Raw genomic sequence first — 17,534 nt, 5'->3', positions numbered from 1 at the left:
AAATACGGAAACGTCAAGGATTGCTTCCCCCAAACCGCTTTCATCCGGTCGCTCACGACACGTTTTATCGATGATGGAGTCACTGAGCACCCTCCTCTAACGCGAATACAGAACCCGTTTGTTGACGAAGTGTTTTTTTCGGTGTGTGCGTCGAAATTAAAAAAAAAAAAGTTCCCCTCATGCAGTCAGTCCCCGCAGGCATATGTGGGACAGCGTAAAAACACAAAGAACAGTCCGCGCACATTGTCTTGCGAATACTGATTCTGCCCTCCCTGTTTTGAGAGCGCTGAAGACCTCGTAGACGCTGTGTCGCACGCAGCGCGAGCATAGCGGAATCGCTCTAACCGCAGCCGTCGCCTTTTTTTCGTTCTTTCTTATTTCTTTTCCCTCTTCGTTTCCATACCAGCCCATGACGCCTCTACTTTCCCACTCTCTCTCTTTCTTTCTCTTTCTGCACCCCTCTTTCGCTCGGTGTCCCAACAGCCATTGCTCCATCAAGGTCCCGTTGCCGGTACCTCACTTTCACGGCGGCGCGTAATGTTTGCGCTGACTGCGGCGAGCCGAGGAATCACAGAAGAGAAAAAAGGATGGGAAAGAGAAGAGTGAAAAAAGATGAAAAAGGAAAAAGAAACAGCAACTCATCCTGTCTGAGCCGGGAGTTGAGTCGGGATTTATCTTTGTTTCCTCCTCCTTTCCTCGTTTCCGCGGAACGCTCGCGCCTGATTGGCCGCCGGGCGAACGGGAGACGCAAAGCGAAGGCGTTCAAAAAGCCCCCGGAGCTGTTCGCTTTTGTTCAAGCGCGAACTGTCCAGTCGCGACGAGCACGGCGCGTGCGTACTCGAGCACGCGCGGATTCACCTGACGGCGAGGTCGGAACCCGGTACAGCCAACAACTCCCTGTCTGTTTGCGCTTCGTGGTTTGGCCCCACTCAATCACACGCCCGGCAAAAAAAGGTCTGTGCGAGCCTACAAAACATACTCTGTTGTTGTCGCCTGTCTCAAGGTTATATCCGTGCCGCATTTTTCTGCTTTGCCTGCTCATGCTTACTGTTTGCTTGTTTTTTTTTACTTTTTCTAGTCATTTAATTTATTTATTGGCATTTTATTTGTTCATTGAAAGTTCATAGAGCGGATCCTTTGCAGCTCTAAGCCCGAGATCTGTTGTTCACTATGTGTACGTTGCGAACATTTTATTCAGTCGTCAAAAGAACGCGTTTGTTTCGGTCATTTTTGGTGTTCACACGTAATGTAAAAACGTGGCACTTCCGTCGCCTTCCGCACAGGGCATGGTTTGTCGGATATATCCTGTGAGCATCTCTCGAAGTAAATATGTCCTTGTCTCCTGCAGCCAGTTTCCGAACTTCGCTTGTATGCTTTAAAACTAAAGCATCGAACTGAATTTCCTTCTCACAGGACTCGCTATCCGCAAATTCCGCCGCTGTATGCAAAGCTAAGAGTTTACGTTATAGCGCAATATATTTCTTGCCACTTGTTTTATTAAGTGTTACTAGCATTAAAAGTAATGCTTTCTTCAGCTTGGAAGATCAATATTTCAATTGAAGAAGCCCGGTTAGAGCCTTATTTTGCACTAAAAAAAACAGAAACTTTGGTGAATCGCATACGTTTTGCGGGTATACCATCTTCCGTTGAAAAAAAAAAAAGTCTTACACCAGTGCGTCAGGAAGCGAACCACTAGGATTTCTGCGGCACTTATTAAGTAGGTAGGGGCGTTCACTGCATACATTTCTTTGTTGTTTAATCCCACATCCCCCGGAAACATGTGGGCAAAATGTCTACAAATCTGCGACACGTTCCTACTGAGCGACTGTCATTGACCTTATGCTCATTTTTAGCGTTTTCGTGGTTCGCGTGTGTCAGGAAAGGGGCACTTTTATGGCAAACGTATGTTGGAGGCTTCCGCTGACTTGACAGCTGTGCAGGTAGCTGGCCACAAATCATTAGCTCATGTCGCATGCGGCTACAAAATTATACTATGCTCCAGTGCAACAACCTTAATTACTTAAAAATAAGCATTGCAGTCGAGAGCCTAAGGCATTTTTATTCGCAACTTTGCGAAACATCAAATTTTAAGCCGATTATCCTATCAGTTATATTATTATTCCTGTTTTTCTTAGACCTTGCGAACAGCCTTGAGATGATTGGCGTTAATATTTTACTAGTGTACCATAATTTACAGTGCTCAGCACTATTATAGGATGGAGCAACAACCCCATACCCGCCGCGGTGGCTCGGGCTACTCAGCCGCAGTACCCGGGATCGAACCAGACCGCGGCGGCCGCTTTTCGATGGAGGCAAAAGGCGCCCGTGTGCTGTGCAGTGTCATTGCATGTTAGAGATCCCCGGGTAGTCGAAATTATTCCGGAGCCCTCCACTACGGCACTTTTTTCTCTTTGTTCTTTCACTCCAACCTTTTTTCGTTCCCTCACGGCGCGGTTGATGTGTCCTCCGAAATGAGAGTAAGTTATTCATCAATTTCCTTTCCTCAAAAACCAGTAATTAACAGCCAAAAAACAAAAAGCAGCACGCATGCAGGAATGCATACACCAGGTATTTCAGGGAACGTGATCAGTAATTTTTAAAGATAGGGTTTTTGAGTTCAAGAGAAGCTTTTCCGGCATAGTAATACCAGTGTTGGCGGATGTCAAAGAGCAAGCGACTCATGTTAAGTAGTAAAGTTATTAACTAAATTTTAATAGCTAACTTTCTAGCTATTACCGAGAGGTGCCTGATTAGAATTAGAGATTTGTAGCCGGCCGTTAGTAACCGCCAAATCAGTTTTTATAACTTCTAAAATGCGATTACCCTCGCAGCTGTGGCTGGACGAAATCTGGCTACATCGTGGCAAAATACATGCGCTTTTGAAAAGCATGCAGGCATAGCAACCCCTAGCAGTGCATCTAACGAGTCGAAATAACCATATTGTGTCGAGCCACAGCGCCGAGGGTAATCGGGTGTTCGAAATTCTAAAAAAAATGATGTGACTAACGGCCGGCTACAAATATTTAATTGCAGTCAGGTGGGTATCAGTAATAGTTAACTATTAAAATTTAGTTAATCACTTTACTAGTTAACATGTTTCGCTGTTTTCTGACATAATACAACATTTTGGGCGAGTTGGTTACCTACATTCATTATTACAGCGCAAAGACGGCACAGAACAAGAAGGGGACACAACAGCGCTGTTGTGTCCCCTTCTTGTTCTGTGCCGTCTTTGCGCTGTAATAATGAATGTTTTCTGACGTCCGTCTAAACTCTATTGTGCCAAAGAAAGCTTCTCTTTACTTTAAAAACCCTGTTTTCAAAAATTAGGTATCACATTCCCTGATACACCTGGTATTGCCTAATTTAATATTTGGCGAAATGACCCTGAACGCTCGGTTTTAGTTAAGCACACTTTCTGCTTACTGTCTAGCGGCATTTCATCTCAATCGGACATTTTGTCAATCCAGCCTAGTTTAACACTACAAATAGTTGTAAAGCAGAATCGTGCCCTGTTTCTGTCCAGGTCCGCATACATACGCGCAGGCTTCTCTCAAAGTCCTGTCACTGCGTGTGACATGGGTGTCGGCGAGTACCTTGTTTTCCGTGAAACACCGGCGCAGCTGGTGGATAAAAATAAGAAAGACACGTGTCGAAGCCATTGAATGCTGTTCCGTACGAGTGGAGGCTGGTGAAGAAGGAAGCTGGGTCGATTCCCTTTCGCACATCTGTTCGCCAACCGTGCAGCAATACATGCAGAGCAGGAGCACGTGTTCGCTTCATAAGTTGAAAGGGACAGGGAAAGAAGCGGGGAGAGGAAACAACCGACTCGGGCTGGGTTTGTACAGAAAGGAAGAAATAATGGAAAATATAACTAATGACACTGTAGCGAGGTTAGCAGACCCTCTTTTTCTAGTCCCGGGATATGCAAGCAAATCACGTGGCAGGTGCGAACCGGCAGAAACAAGATGAAGATAAATTAACAGACCTCACAGCCTACGAGAAACATCATTTATGTTTTTGTTTTGTTTTTTGGCAAAACTCTTTGTTTTGTCGACACGGGAGAGCAGCAGATTGCGATACGTATAAAAGAGGGAGTTGCGGAAAGAAGAGTGGAATTCTGGAAGCTCTCTATTTGTGTTATATCTTAGGAGTAGACGAGTCAGATGGACGAAAATTGAGAAAAGGGAGGCATACATATGACGACTGGACTAACTCTCTCGGACCATCAACTGTGCTTTACTGAAGCAAATCGAAGGGACAGTTAGTCGACTGGACTAACTGTCTATGTGTGCACTCCTCCTCACCGTCCTTCGTCTATTGGACTTGCTGCCACTTAAGTGCGCGCCGCCTGTCCCAAATTTAGGTACTTCGTCCTCTATATCACTTATGTCGCGTCATAACAGTAGCCTCATTGGCCTGCTGTCGCCAAAATCTTTGAACACAAGACAGCCGTCTAGTTTAAGAGAAAAGGATGACAAAGTTCGATTCCTTTTTATTTCGTGAGCTAGTCCATTCATTCGCACTTCTCGCTGAATTAATCGGAAACAGATAAGCCACACCGACTTATATTTAAGCAGAGGTTCTAAATTAGGCCATCGTAAATTGTTCCAAGCTAACGATATGTAATAACGGAGTCATTATTCTCCTAAATCACGTTGCCTGTTTTCAAAAGTAGTGTATGCGACCGGACGAACACAAAGTAGGGGGCTAATTGTCGTCGTCACTAAGCAAAATTCGTAAATTAACTTGTGAGTCGTGGCCATTGTATTTAATTTTTACAAGAGACTCGGGCGTATTTCAAGACTATTCATGCGCGCACAAGACTGTGGCGAGGCTCTTCCCCGCAATGATGTAGCTGTCGCAAATGACTTTTCGTCAACGGCTTATTAAAGCAACCGGTGAAGCTGGTTACTGCTCCCCTTTCATTCTCGGCTAGCGAAATTGAAGAAAAAAAGAAACCCTGTGCGCAATAGCTGCGTCCCACGACAGAGAAACCAGACGCCGATCGCCACATACCAGCATGCGTATTCCCGGAGACCGTGTCGGAAATTTCTAGGCTGACATTCATGAGTCAATTTTACGCTTGCAGTATAAAAATGCACGGAAGCTGGAGGGACTAGACAGAAAAGTTTATTAAACGGTTGTGGTTAACTAGGAGATTGGCTGATATAGTAAGCTTGTTACTTTGCGTCCACCTGGCCGCTTAACCTACGCAAAAAAAAGCTGTTCATGTACTGCTCGTCGTTTGTTGTTTTTAAAAGGTCTCCAAACCAAACTTTGAATATCTTGTATTTTAACGAAAAACGTTCAAATAGTCTTCTGTACTCGGCTGCAAGGTTTTAATAGAGATGTTACATTTAAATGACGAAAGACGCGGGTTCGAATCCCGCCTGCGGCGGTCGCACTTCCATGGAGGCGAAAGCCTAGATGCCCGTCTACTGTGCTGTGTTAGAAAGCGTTAAAGAACCACAGGTGGTTGAAATTATCCGGAGCCTTCAATTACAGCGTCCCTCACAGCCTGAGTCACTTTGTAACGCTAAACCCCATAAAACCAATAAACAAAACATTTAAATGAAATTCTTGAATATTCCCCTTCCACCGATACAGTCGCCAGCAACCTAATTGCACTTTCGCTACCAGTGCACTAACTACTCTTGGATGCCACTGTTAAAAAATTTCGGTGGCTGTTATGCCTCATAAAATTTACAACCCCGACTTAACGCCATCAGACTTCAAATAACTTCCGAAGGTAACAAAACATGTGAAGGGTACGCACCTCGCGTCCCTATGAAAAGGTCGCCAAAGCACTGCTACGTTGTGTCGTCGACAGACGACCTTACTCTTCTGCGTCGGCATACATAGACTACAGTGCATAGACTAGACAATATACATAGTCTATGGCATCTCCGTGGGTGTGGGCTATAGTGGAAAGAGATCTGCTCCTGGAGAAAAAGGCTCTCCAGAATTAATTGTCAATATAATTCTTCTGCATCAAATATTTTATTTATTTTCATTTGCTCAATTTTATTTGCTTACCGCCTTGACGGCAAGAACACCTGAATGCACAATGTACGTATTAGACCAACAAAAAACATGAGTACACACGCTTCTTAATTACGCACTCAACGCGTGGAAAAGTAATTGCTTCATGACGTTCAAACAATGTCAGGCGATAAAAGATTCCACTGACCGATTATTCAAACAGGGAAGGAATGACCAAAAGTATCACTCCTAAATGAAAACCCTTTGGCTTTAAAGACATAATTTGTCCTCGGTGACATGTGTGTGAGTGGTTTCATGTCTTGATGTTGGTCTGAAACGTTTTGGAAATCGTAAATACTGCGCAAAAACTTGAGGCGCGAAGATGTCGTCGGTCCTCCAAAAATGGCCTCCGGAGTATCCGTTTAGTATTAGTCTTACTTAGGCACCTGTCATAGTTACCAGCAAGAAACTGAAGTTCCTTATTCTAAAGTCAAAATAATCAAAGCGGTACAGTTCAGAGGGCTAAAATTATTGAAAAATCCCTCGCGTATCATCTAAAAAAGAGGCAATTCCATACGCGCGTAATGCAGATCGAAAAACCAACTGCGCACAGATAGCTTGGCGCAACGTTCGCGATCTTTACGCTCCTCTGACGAGCCGCAGCATTGACGGCGCTTGAAAGGCGTGTAGTATAGTAGCAAGCAGGTTTCCGGCGCAGATTGTTCGCACGTGCTGTCGCTGCGACCTTCGCGAAGCAAGCGTGTTTTCGGCGGCGCAGCGGAGGGGGAGTGTGTATAGTAGGGCCTGCACCGACGCCTAACATCGTAGACACAACACGGCGAATGCCGCGGATGGGCTAATCTTTGCCGCTTCAGGTGGCGGATGGTATAGAAGCCCAGGCGTGGGGCGGGCTCGCCGGCGATAAGAAACTTCGCGCCCGCGGGTTTCCCGTGCAGACGCTGACGGCGGATATCCAGTGTCTCGACCTCGCCGGGCTCGGCGAGTCTTCGAGGAAATCGCGCGCGCCGACAGGAGCAGTGTCAGTTGCGAGGTCGTATGCAAAGTGGGTCATTGGCAGTGGGACGAGAAACGTTGCAGGCGTGATAGTTGAAGGCTTCACCAAGCTAATGATTCGGAGAGGCGCGCTGTACATTTGGTGTAAGTTAAGAGTGCAGAGTGCGAATTAATCTTTACTAAACTTCCTGCGCTATTTTCTTTATTTCGCCTAAAGTGAAGGAAAGGGAAACAATAAAGGACACTGAGAAGGATATCTCGCATAGCTTTGCACAATTTCTACAAAGCAACCGGAGTGGCAAAGCCTCTGCGTTATTTTCCGGCACAGTACTATCTAATGCCTCTTTGACGAGGCATCTACGTTACGTCGTGATAAGATGGTTTATTGGGGTTTAACGTCCCAAAGCGACTACGGCTATGAGGGACGCCATAGTGAAGGGCTCCGGAAATTTCGGCCACCTGGGGTTCTTTAACGTGCACTGACATCGCACAGCACACGGGCCTCTAGAATTTCGCCTCCATCGAAATTCGACCGCCGCGGCCGGGATCGAACCCGCGACTTTCGGGCCAGCAGCCGAGCGCCATAACCACTCAGCCACCGCGGCGGCTCCGTCGTGCTAAGAATAGTGCCAGCTAGCTTAAAAGCAATCGTTGCCGTTGTTATTCATGTAACAACGTTCCTTATGGAGGCTACAAATAGGAGAAGGAAGGACTATACGTTCACGACCTTTCTGGATGCGGCGAGCCCGTCATAACAGGCGTCTTCTCCGTGAGATGTCACGCAATTGCCTTGACACGTGTAAGAAACTCCTGAGCACGGCGCGTGGCACAAGGCCAATCATCATTACGCCTAGCGGGATGAAACAGCACTTCACAAAGTTTCGTGATCAGTTCACTGGCAACCGCTAATTTGTTCCATTAGTAGGCTCTCTAACCTCGGAGGACGCCACAGCATGACTACCATTATGTCTTACGGATGTTCGCGTACGAGCACGCATTAGTAATACGCTGACTTCTTAAGCCCGTTTGTGCTCAACGCGATGGGCTTCTGCCAAACTGCTTTATTATTCACGCCGACCGTGGACGACCGTGCTCTAAGTGTTTCCGTGCTTGCTGTACCATCCAAATAAACAGTGATTATATGAAAATCCACGCCGGAAGTCACCCGAACGAAGACAAGTTCTGTATCCATCGTCCTTGAACGGAGGGGCAAGGTTAAGTGAGAAAGAAGCTGGCAAGTTACTCTGTGTATAGCGAACGCTTGACATCGAATACACTTGAGGGTGCTATTCTTGCACCTGCTTGCTCGGCTGAGCCAGCGGCGCGTACGTAGAAGCCGTGTTTTCTCGTCGAAACTAGTGTCTCTTCTCGGAGTGAGTTTGACTCGTGCACGGAATGGTTGCACCGGGAGGGCGCAACGAACAGCCGTTCCGCATCCTGAATGGCGAAGCCCATTACTAACACCGCTTTATATGTGCCAGCAAAAATAAATGGTATCCCGAAGAAAAAAATAAAAAGGAAATACGTGATGACGGAGGAAGTGGAACAAAAACGGGCTTCACATGACGCGCGGGAGCAGCGCGGTGAACACAAAGCCACAGCGGTCGGGTTGCGAAACTAAGCGCGCGATACCGTTTCCCGGAGTGGCGACAAACACATGAACCGCGCACCGAGGCCGTTTTTTCCTCGATACGCGACGAGTCACCCTTGCGCCGAATGCAACACGTGGTTACTGTGGGTTGTGTTTTCTGGCAGCGCCGCATCTCGCCCGACTGCGCACGGAGCGTTGCGCAAGGGGTGGTGGCAGTTCTTTCGCCCGGATACGGAAAGCATCAGATGTACGAGCGATAAGCGCTCGACCGTGTAGAAATAGGCGAGCATCGGGCTATCCCCTTCACTCTGTGGCCCGCGCGTGTGAGGATTGTAGCGTGGCTCTGTGGTCGCACTCCGGTGGCATCGGTGCTTGCGTAGGCCGTTGGCTTTGCTACGGTGATCGACCGCTGCTAGTGGAAACGGTAAGCATCCGTCGGATTGATCCCCGCCGAGAGAATAGTGTAAAGAACAAAACGGTGCATCGGTGAAATCTACCGGGAAGTGTGGCTGTTACTGCGTTTTTCATTTCCGCAAAAGCAACGTAATTTATTTCATTTTAAAGTAGATTCTCTTTTGACAGCTCTTGTTCTGCCATGCAGTTTTTTTTTCTACTTCATAATGGTTGTCAAGTACAGGCATTTAAATGTCTTGCGTTTTCCGAGCCAATTGCATTGTCTACCATTCTGTTTCTTACTGGCATTGTGCGCTGGTCTTTTTTTTTTGGAAACATGCCAATTTTGTATCCTTTACAGCCAGCCAATCACTTTGCTTCGGGCCGCCTTTCATCCTATCGTATTCTTGGAACCTGCAATTGAATTATGCTTTTTTTTAAGTGCGTGCGACCCGCGTTGCGTGGCTGTTATATCGAAACCTTGATGCTTTCACACAGTTGAGGTCCGCCAGTCATTTCCCCCCCCCCCTTTCTATTTACCGCAGGTGCCATAAGTCCCCACCATGGCGTCTGGTTGGACGCACCAGCTGCTACTGCTGGCAGCTGTGGTCGCGCTGGGAACAACGCCCACCGCCGCCTCTATGTAAGCACCTGCCCTCGTTGCTTCCTTCATTCCAATTCTAACGTGTGCGCTTCATGGTCAACACGCGAATGCTCATCTACGATGAATGCGACTTTTGAAAAAGCCGTAAAAGCCTTTTTTAAAGCATATCTCGAGGTTACGGACTTCAAATGCAACAGCCGTAATCAATTAGTAGCCACGCAACTGAATGCGCTTGCTGCAAGTGAGCACGGCATGATTTAACGTCTTGACGCGAACGCCGTCGCTGCCTGAAGTACGTGTATCGTGTGGAGATCAGTTTCACAGAATTTGCACACTACGCTTGCTTTAACTCTGCATTTTCTTACTGTATGTATCTGTGTTTCAAGTAGGCAGACAGAGTGTTGGTTCACAATTTGTGCGCTGTCTAAGTCTTTGTGCCTACATATGATGCCGACCCTGGTATCAGTCTCTCAGACGTCCGCTGGCTTTCCCTGTTACGATTTCCCAACAACACCACCGCTACAACCTCCCCTATTTGATCATTACCAGCCGCCTAGAAGGGAAACTGCATTTAATGGCATTCGCTGCTCATTTAGTGCACTCAATTGGACATTTTGGGAGGAAAAAACAGCGCGAAAGGGACGGAAGACAAAGAAGGAAACCACACGGACGAGCCGTCCCTTTCGCGCTGTTTTTTCCTCTCAAAATGAACGCATACCAACTCGCCCAACTTTCCATTCTACTCAATTGGACGGCCAGTTCTGTTCACGGTGTCGCCACCGTCACCTATCTATGCTAATACCCACGAGGTCGGCTGCAATTGTGTACTACGTACATGTATTACGATTTTGTCTGGAGGAAAAAAAGTGCCTGCCTCGCGAATGTTTCTGCGGAACGAACATCATTTCTCTTTATACGGCACTCACGTAACAGACGCGTCCCGCAAATCGGTCGCTGTTCCAACCTGTTCTTCTCTCCGCCCATACGCCATTCACCAAGTTACTATTATCCTCTCGTACAGCGAGTACCTTGTGACTGCACCCGGATTCTTGACTCCCAATACCGACATCAAGATCACCGCTGTGGTGACCAACCCGGCGTCGGCGGGACAACTGAAAGTAGATCTGTGGGGCACTCGGGTTGGAATCAACGAGAACAGCACAGTGCTGGCAAGTCGGACGTATGACATCGGCGCAGATGGTGAGCACTCTACTCTCTCCTATGTTTGCTTGCGACTTGTGTGACCACTAGCATTTTGCCTAGACTCCCATGGCAGCATCCATTTGTCCTTCAGTTAGGCTCAATTCTTTCCACATTCACTCTAGGCGGAGCCGGAATGCACGTCGTGCGGCTCTTCTAGTCTGAATAGCGTTCAGTTTTCCCAAATGCCCTCCTATGCAGACAGAACATGCTTCAAAGCTCCCCTTATGCTTGAGCCGCGGTGTTTTCATCGTTACTCTTGCGAGGTTTGCCTCAGCTTCGCCTGCGAAACATTGATTTCCTAGGTTGTGCTCACATATGCTCTTTCTTCATCCTGCCCCTCATTATTTTCCGCAGGCATCGACGCCGAGCTGCTGTTCCACGTTCCCGACCTGAGCCCCAGCGTCTTCTACAACCTGTACCTCGATGTGACCGGACAATTCGGCAGCGACCAATTCCAAAACAGATCGTCTGTTCAACTGGAATACGTTACCAATGTCAACGTCGTTGTACAGACGGATAAGCCCATGTACCGTCAAGGAAGCACAGGTATTCACTCATCTCCTCTCGGTCAAAGCTCCTGTCCCAGTCTGGCTCTTTACGCAGCTTACCCCCTCAGCCTTTTCTACGTACCAATCCATTTGTACCCTTCAACTTTACTAGAGCTTGCCATACTGCACTGTCGCCATTTCTTCCCGCCCCTTAGTGATGTCCCTCTTGAAATCGTAGCCAACCTTGTGTTCCTTCTTGTCACGTGGTATCTTTTCAACGCAGACGGCTTGGAGGTTACCCAACGCCAGGGTAAACGTGCGTTTAATGATTCCCCCGTTCACCAGGTGGGACTGCAACTTCTTGCCGCTGCACTAATCTCATACTCTCTACGCTCGACTCGTTAAGTTTCCTCCATCGCGGGATTGTGCATGTTGGTTTCGGCAATAAGTCGCATTGCATTGCTACTTGCAGGCGCTGCTCTCGCTTGCTAGAACTGGTGTTATTCCAGAATGCCTTTGTTTAACAGCAGCCCTGTTAGACATGTACAGGTGCGCGCACACGTTGCACTTGCCACATATTAGGCACAGTCAAATGGCTGAACTTTTCGTCTGGGAACTCTCCTGAACAAGGCGTGCTATAGTCTAAAACTGTTAGAGAACCAAGCGGCAGGTGCCCGCAGCCGATGGCGTAAGCCGATTTTCATGTCGCCGCGTTTAATGAGACTGTCGCCGCGGTTAGTCGGTCGCTGACATTGCTTGGAGGGTCGTGAGTATTTTGCCTCCTCGTTCTTAGCCTTCGTGCGACTATAGTAAACCTGCCGTGATGCCTTTTTTTTTTGCTAGGCTGAAGACTCAAACCGTGCTCTTAAATGCACCACGGTCCACTTCTTTCTGCTCTTCAGACTGACAGAAAGATTTAATAAAAGGTTGCTCAGTTCTGTCAGTTCTCTTTATCACTTCATGCGCCGTGCTTCATCCCCCCCCCCCCCCCCCCCGCCGCAAGTACTTCTCACTCTTCTCCGGCTACTTTCTTTTCACACAAAGGAAAATTTCTTCTAAAGGGACGACTGTACACTTAAGCTTGTGCTCGTATTGTATTTCCTTCCTTTCTCTTCCGCTCGATAGAAAGATTGCTACCTCTTCGCCGGCGTTTACACGAAATACTTTTTTCTTCTTCCCAGCCCATAAATGAGCTTCACTGTTACTGCAACCTGTTCTTTGCAGTGAACTACCGAATACTGCTGCTTGACAACAACCTCCTCCCCGTGACGAATCAGCTGGTGAGTTCACTCCATGTGCGCTACTACGCGCTCCCACATTTCGATCGGCATATTTTACACTTCCGTTGTTTCGATACCGACATTCTTTTGTTCATCACGCATTCTAATGCTGCATTTTCAGCAGCCTCATCCCCATAAACACAACGCTACGCCTTTTTCCCATAGGGACGTTCCGTTCGCAATCTGAACTTTCCCTCCTCTCGCAGGCCAACATTACCATCACGAACCCGTATGGCCAGCTCTTGTTCCAGCAGCAGTACGTCAACTTCACCGACGGTACGCCAGTTGTTAGCCAATCTCGCGAACCCTGGGCCCGTTTTCGCCCGTTACACTAACGCGTGTCTGCATTTCGCAGGCCTCCTTCAAGGCTCCTACGACCTCCTTGCCATTACCGACGAAGGCACGTGGACGATCAGCGTGTCGGCAGGCACAAACTCCGGTTCGGCAACCTTCCAAGTTCAGGACTACGGTAAGCCCCGTTGACGGCAAGAAGGGCATGAATCTAGTGACGCCAGTTTCTGCACTGGGTTACTTGCGGATAAAGATTCAAGCTTCAGACATGTTTTGTAAGCTGCCTCGCTGAACGAAATCTAGTTTGCATATCCCCTTCATCAGTGCGATTTGCATTGTATTAAGTCCCGTTCACTTTGCATACCTATCGCCACGACTCGCCACTTCAGGGTGATAAGAACGACACGTGCCTAATAACGGTCCCTTGCTTTTTACTGATGTTATTTGAATGTTTCTTTTCAGTGCTGCCAAAGTTCTCCGTTACCATCACTCCTGACACCAACGACGTCGTCACAAACCCTACTGTGCTGTACACTGTCTGCGCCAAGTAAGCGTACTTCTGTCTTCTACGGTCAGAGTCCATTAGGATCTGCAATCAGACCAATATGGACCATTGTCATCCCCAGCAGTGAAGTCCAAAATAGCTGAGCCCTGACAAATTCTTCCTTGTCGTGGTCATAATGTTCAATACTGCATATTCACACGAATCTCGTTTGCAACCCACTCTACCGTTACTGCCTAACAGTGTTTTCCTTGATGTAATCGCAGCTTGTATTTCTGTTATTTTTTCACCCTTTATTTTTCGCTCGATTAATTGTATAGCAATTTATTATCGCCTAACGTTGCGAGGAACAATAGCGGACGTTCGCACCACTCAAATTTAAAAACTGCTGCGCGACTCTGGTGTCATTGTTCCCGATTCTAATACAGAACTCCTCTCTGCGGTTTCCAGTCTTTTCCTTAGTTTCCTGAGCCCGTATTCCTCGCTTCCGCGCCTGCACATTGCGACTGTGGGCTCGACCTCATGCAGACCACTCATCACACAACCATCACATAATCCCTTCATGCCTTTCTTCATTGCAGGTATACCTATGGCGAAGATGTCAAGGGCACTGTGCAAATCTACACATCTCCCTTCAACTACTACTACCCAGTGCGCCAGAAGCCAGTCATCCTTCGCGTCGCTGAGGTACTCGATCAATCCTTTGTTTCGTATCCGTGCTTGTGCGCAATCCGTATCGCTCTCCATACTACGCGCACGACCAACCACTACCCAATGCGTTGTAGTCCCCTCCGACATTTGCACATGTTATGGGCACTAGTCGGTGCCCACTACTTTTTAGCATTTGGCATGGAGCTGCCATGGACGCATATCAATCGTGCCGGCACTTGCGCATGCTTGTTGAAGAATTCCCATCATAGGGGCAACTTGCCCGAACAGCGCTATGTTTAACGTCGGCACGAGGCGCTGCTGTGTACCAATCTTCGGCAGCGTATCGCCCCATCGAAGCATGGTACTCGAAACGCTTGTAAACAAACGCTCTTAATTGGTTCCGTAGGCGCCTTGCCAGTTTCTACAATACACTATTTCTTTCGGAACTATGTCTTCCTTTACGTATTATAGACCTTGCTTTCTGGATTACTTGCCATTTTTCTTTTCGTTAGATCAACGGCTGCTACGACTACGTCTTCAACGTGTCGCTGTTCAACACCGTGAACTACACGTACCCCACATACCCTTCAATCAACGTCACTGCCAAGGTCATCGAAGACGGCACAGGTGAGCTGTACATGCAGATTTTTCGGCGCCTTGTTACCTTCGCTCATACAGCAAATTCGAGTGCCTCTTCTAAACACGCATCTCGAGCCCAGATCGTTGGCGCACAGAGAATGTTGTCTTAAAGCTCCGATTTCAATATCTCCAGCAGTCCAAAAGTTCCCAACGGTTTTTGCTGGCTACTTCGAGTCGGCCAAAAACAAATGGCATTTACGTGCCATCGCTCTTTGAATGCGACTCGAGCCCGATCTCTCTACAGGTGTCTCTCAAACTGCCACCGAGCTGCACAGCCGTGGTACCACACGACTGAGGCTGACCTTCGGACAGAAGTACAATTCCAACAACCAATACACTAGCACCGACAACACCTTCAAGCTTAACCTCCTCTACAAGGGACAGGTATGTCGTCGGTCATTCTTTAACACTACACAGTTGCCTTATTGGCCATCCTTTAACTTCTCGGCGGACACTCGTTCGAGGTTCTATCCAGTGCCATATTGTTAACTACCATTGAAGGGTGCAATCACAGACCCTGCGCATGCCTCACCAGATCGAATTTCGCATCTGCGCAGGTATACGTATGCATGTATGTTGTTTCTACGTGCCTGCGCAGCAGCTCACAATCCTTGTTGAACACGCTCCCTCTTAACCGACATTGAATGCGTTTAGCTAGGCTCATTTAGTTCCGATTGTTGGTTTCGCACTGAAGTGTAATCTCCGGCCCTCAAAACATTTTGCCGCACCACTGCGCGCAATTGTCGAGGTCATTCACGGCGTATGCCTATCGCCTTTTAGGCTCGCGTCTTTAGGACGCCACCAGCGAACTGCTGTCGTAGTTGGATTTCTTTTTTCGCGACTGAAAAGCTATTCCCTTGCTGCTTACTCGTGGGCCGTTCAGTGCCATGCAGTCGTCACTTTCCTTCTATATCCTCATGCTTCGGGCAGAGGGCACCATTGCTCTGCATCGTTCCAGTGACTGCCGCGGCACACAACTCGTTTGTCACTGTATCTTACAAGCGGCACCTTACAACGTGTTCACATCTTTCAGCTTTACGTGCAAGAGTTGGATGGAACTGCCCGCCCGAATGAGCTAGTACAGCTCTGCATGTTCGTGGAGCGCAACACGTTCAAGTGGCGCTCATGGGAGACGGACAACGTGCTCGCCTGCCGAAACTACACCTCCGATGCTGACGGTCTCGTTGGCTTCAGCCTGCCACCTTTCAATCAGAGGGTCACTGGTGTCATTGTGCAGGTACGTCTAGAGCATGCGCGTGTTCATGAGCTGAAATCCGCGCGAATGGAAGCACGCCATATCGCACGTAGTCTTTCAAGAACAAAAGTAGCATGTTTTCATTCTGTGAAAAAATGCAGCAGTAGGTTTCATGCTCTTCTGTCGGCAGCAAAAGTCCCCGTGGACGACAATAAAGACCTGCAAGACCTTGTAGCCACTAGGTGCTTTCATAGCTAGCTAGTCGCCGAATCATGGAGTCTGCTATCATGTCAGTTTTTAGTACACACTACAGCGACAAAACCATGACGGCGCCGCTTATCTGTGATCTGCCACTTATCTTTACATGCATTCCGGTCGTTCGCAGGCCATCGCTGTCAATTTCCCGCGCATCGTAGTCAAGAATGGCCCCACCCTGGAGAAGCCCTCGGCGCAGCTGAGCCTTGTCCCCTTCTACTCGCCCACGGCCAGCTCTATCCGCATCGACCGAGGAGACGGAAGTGTGTACACGTGCCAGGCCCAGTTCACGCGCCCCATCGTGATGACTGCCGACGCCAACGTTGACTACCACATCTTCCTCACGGTGAGCTTTGCCAACCGTAAGCGTCTGGTCGCCAACGGCATCATTCCTTCCTGTAAAGTGCAGGCAGTCCAAGCGCTCTACAGCGAAATGAAGTTGTCAAACTAGTGACACTAGCTGCGTTGGCTTCGCCTTCAATTGCATTCGCTCGTGCGCAGGGGATCGAGGTCCGTGCCAATGTATCTGTATCACTCGCACTAGACTCCTTTTAGCGAACAGCCGGAATCGTCCCTTGCAGCAGCATGCTCCGTCTACTAGCAGACAAATGGCTCTACCAAGAGCTTATTATTATTGTGTACTGGTCTTACTGCACAAGGCGCAGCGTTTCCTCTAGTTGCTGGTTCTTCATTGCACTCTGGTGCTCGCTGCCCGTATTTGTTTTCTTTAGCAAATTTACCCTTTGGCATAAATTAAGAGCAGGATGATATAGGTTCTGGATCCTAACAAGGCTCAATGCTGAGGCCTGTGTCCACAAGCATATCTCACGACCGTCCTGTGTGGCAGTCCTGGCTGTGCCGATGTCGTCCGCTCGTTCCCCGAAGTTCGGGGCAAGTTCCCAAAAATACCGTTTGAACGTTGCCTCTGTCGCAAACGGGGAGAAGTGGCATGTTAGGGGAGTAGTCTCCGGCCTAGATTTCGATGACACCCTGACCGCACGGGTCTGAACAGCGCCTCTGGAATCTTCCGCAGCGCAGCTTCCTCACGGCGCGTGAGACCGCCGCGAAGGTACCATCTACGCAGTGTCATTGCAGCAAGTGTGGCTGCAATCTTTTTTTTTCTACATGCCCTAACACGCCAGTCGTATATATACTCGTGCATGCCACTTCTTGAATCCTCTTCTTTTCTTGCGCACATCTCTCAATCTGCCGCCGCAGTCGCACAACCTTTTACCGGGTGGCAATTTTAAACTGATATTGATTTTGCTGTCCATCTGACTGCATCCAGCATATTGCCTAGAGGCGTCCACAAATTGCGTTGAAACCCCCTTCCGGAAAATTCGACACGGGTACTAACAAATGCTTCGGTAATTATGCACCTGCGTGAACAGACCGCTCGCTCTATGTACGTCGACTGGAGTTGGACATCAAACTCTTCGTTTT

General features: G+C 48.2%; 1 protein-coding gene across 2 annotated transcripts in view; it reads left to right on the top strand.

Annotated features, from left to right (window-relative positions):
* The first annotated feature begins 518 nt into the window (after positions 1-518).
* The window catches only part of LOC144124972 (alpha-2-macroglobulin-like protein 1), a 29,646-nt gene continuing 12,630 nt past the window's right edge, over positions 519-17,534 (top strand). Inside the window, exons 1-13 of one of the 2 annotated variants that reach the window (XM_077657965.1) lie at positions 519-954; positions 9,529-9,626; positions 10,609-10,787; positions 11,145-11,336; positions 12,503-12,558; positions 12,765-12,834; positions 12,914-13,027; positions 13,312-13,396; positions 13,933-14,038; positions 14,515-14,629; positions 14,886-15,025; positions 15,675-15,878; positions 16,222-16,437. In XM_077657965.1, the coding sequence (XP_077514091.1) occupies positions 9,547-9,626; positions 10,609-10,787; positions 11,145-11,336; positions 12,503-12,558; positions 12,765-12,834; positions 12,914-13,027; positions 13,312-13,396; positions 13,933-14,038; positions 14,515-14,629; positions 14,886-15,025; positions 15,675-15,878; positions 16,222-16,437 (1,557 nt within the window). In that variant the 5' untranslated portion in view covers positions 519-954; positions 9,529-9,546. Of the gene's footprint in view, positions 955-8,572; positions 9,015-9,528; positions 9,627-10,608; positions 10,788-11,144; positions 11,337-12,502; positions 12,559-12,764; positions 12,835-12,913; positions 13,028-13,311; positions 13,397-13,932; positions 14,039-14,514; positions 14,630-14,885; positions 15,026-15,674; positions 15,879-16,221; positions 16,438-17,534 lie in introns of those variants that run through there. The other variant, XM_077657966.1, reaches the window with a different exon arrangement.

This window comes from Amblyomma americanum, chromosome 3 (assembly GCF_052857255.1).
Source record: "Amblyomma americanum isolate KBUSLIRL-KWMA chromosome 3, ASM5285725v1, whole genome shotgun sequence".
NCBI classification, from domain to species: domain Eukaryota; kingdom Metazoa; phylum Arthropoda; class Arachnida; order Ixodida; family Ixodidae; genus Amblyomma; species Amblyomma americanum.
Note: the sequence above shows the minus strand (reverse complement) of the source record. Positions and strands in the feature narration are given on the sequence as shown.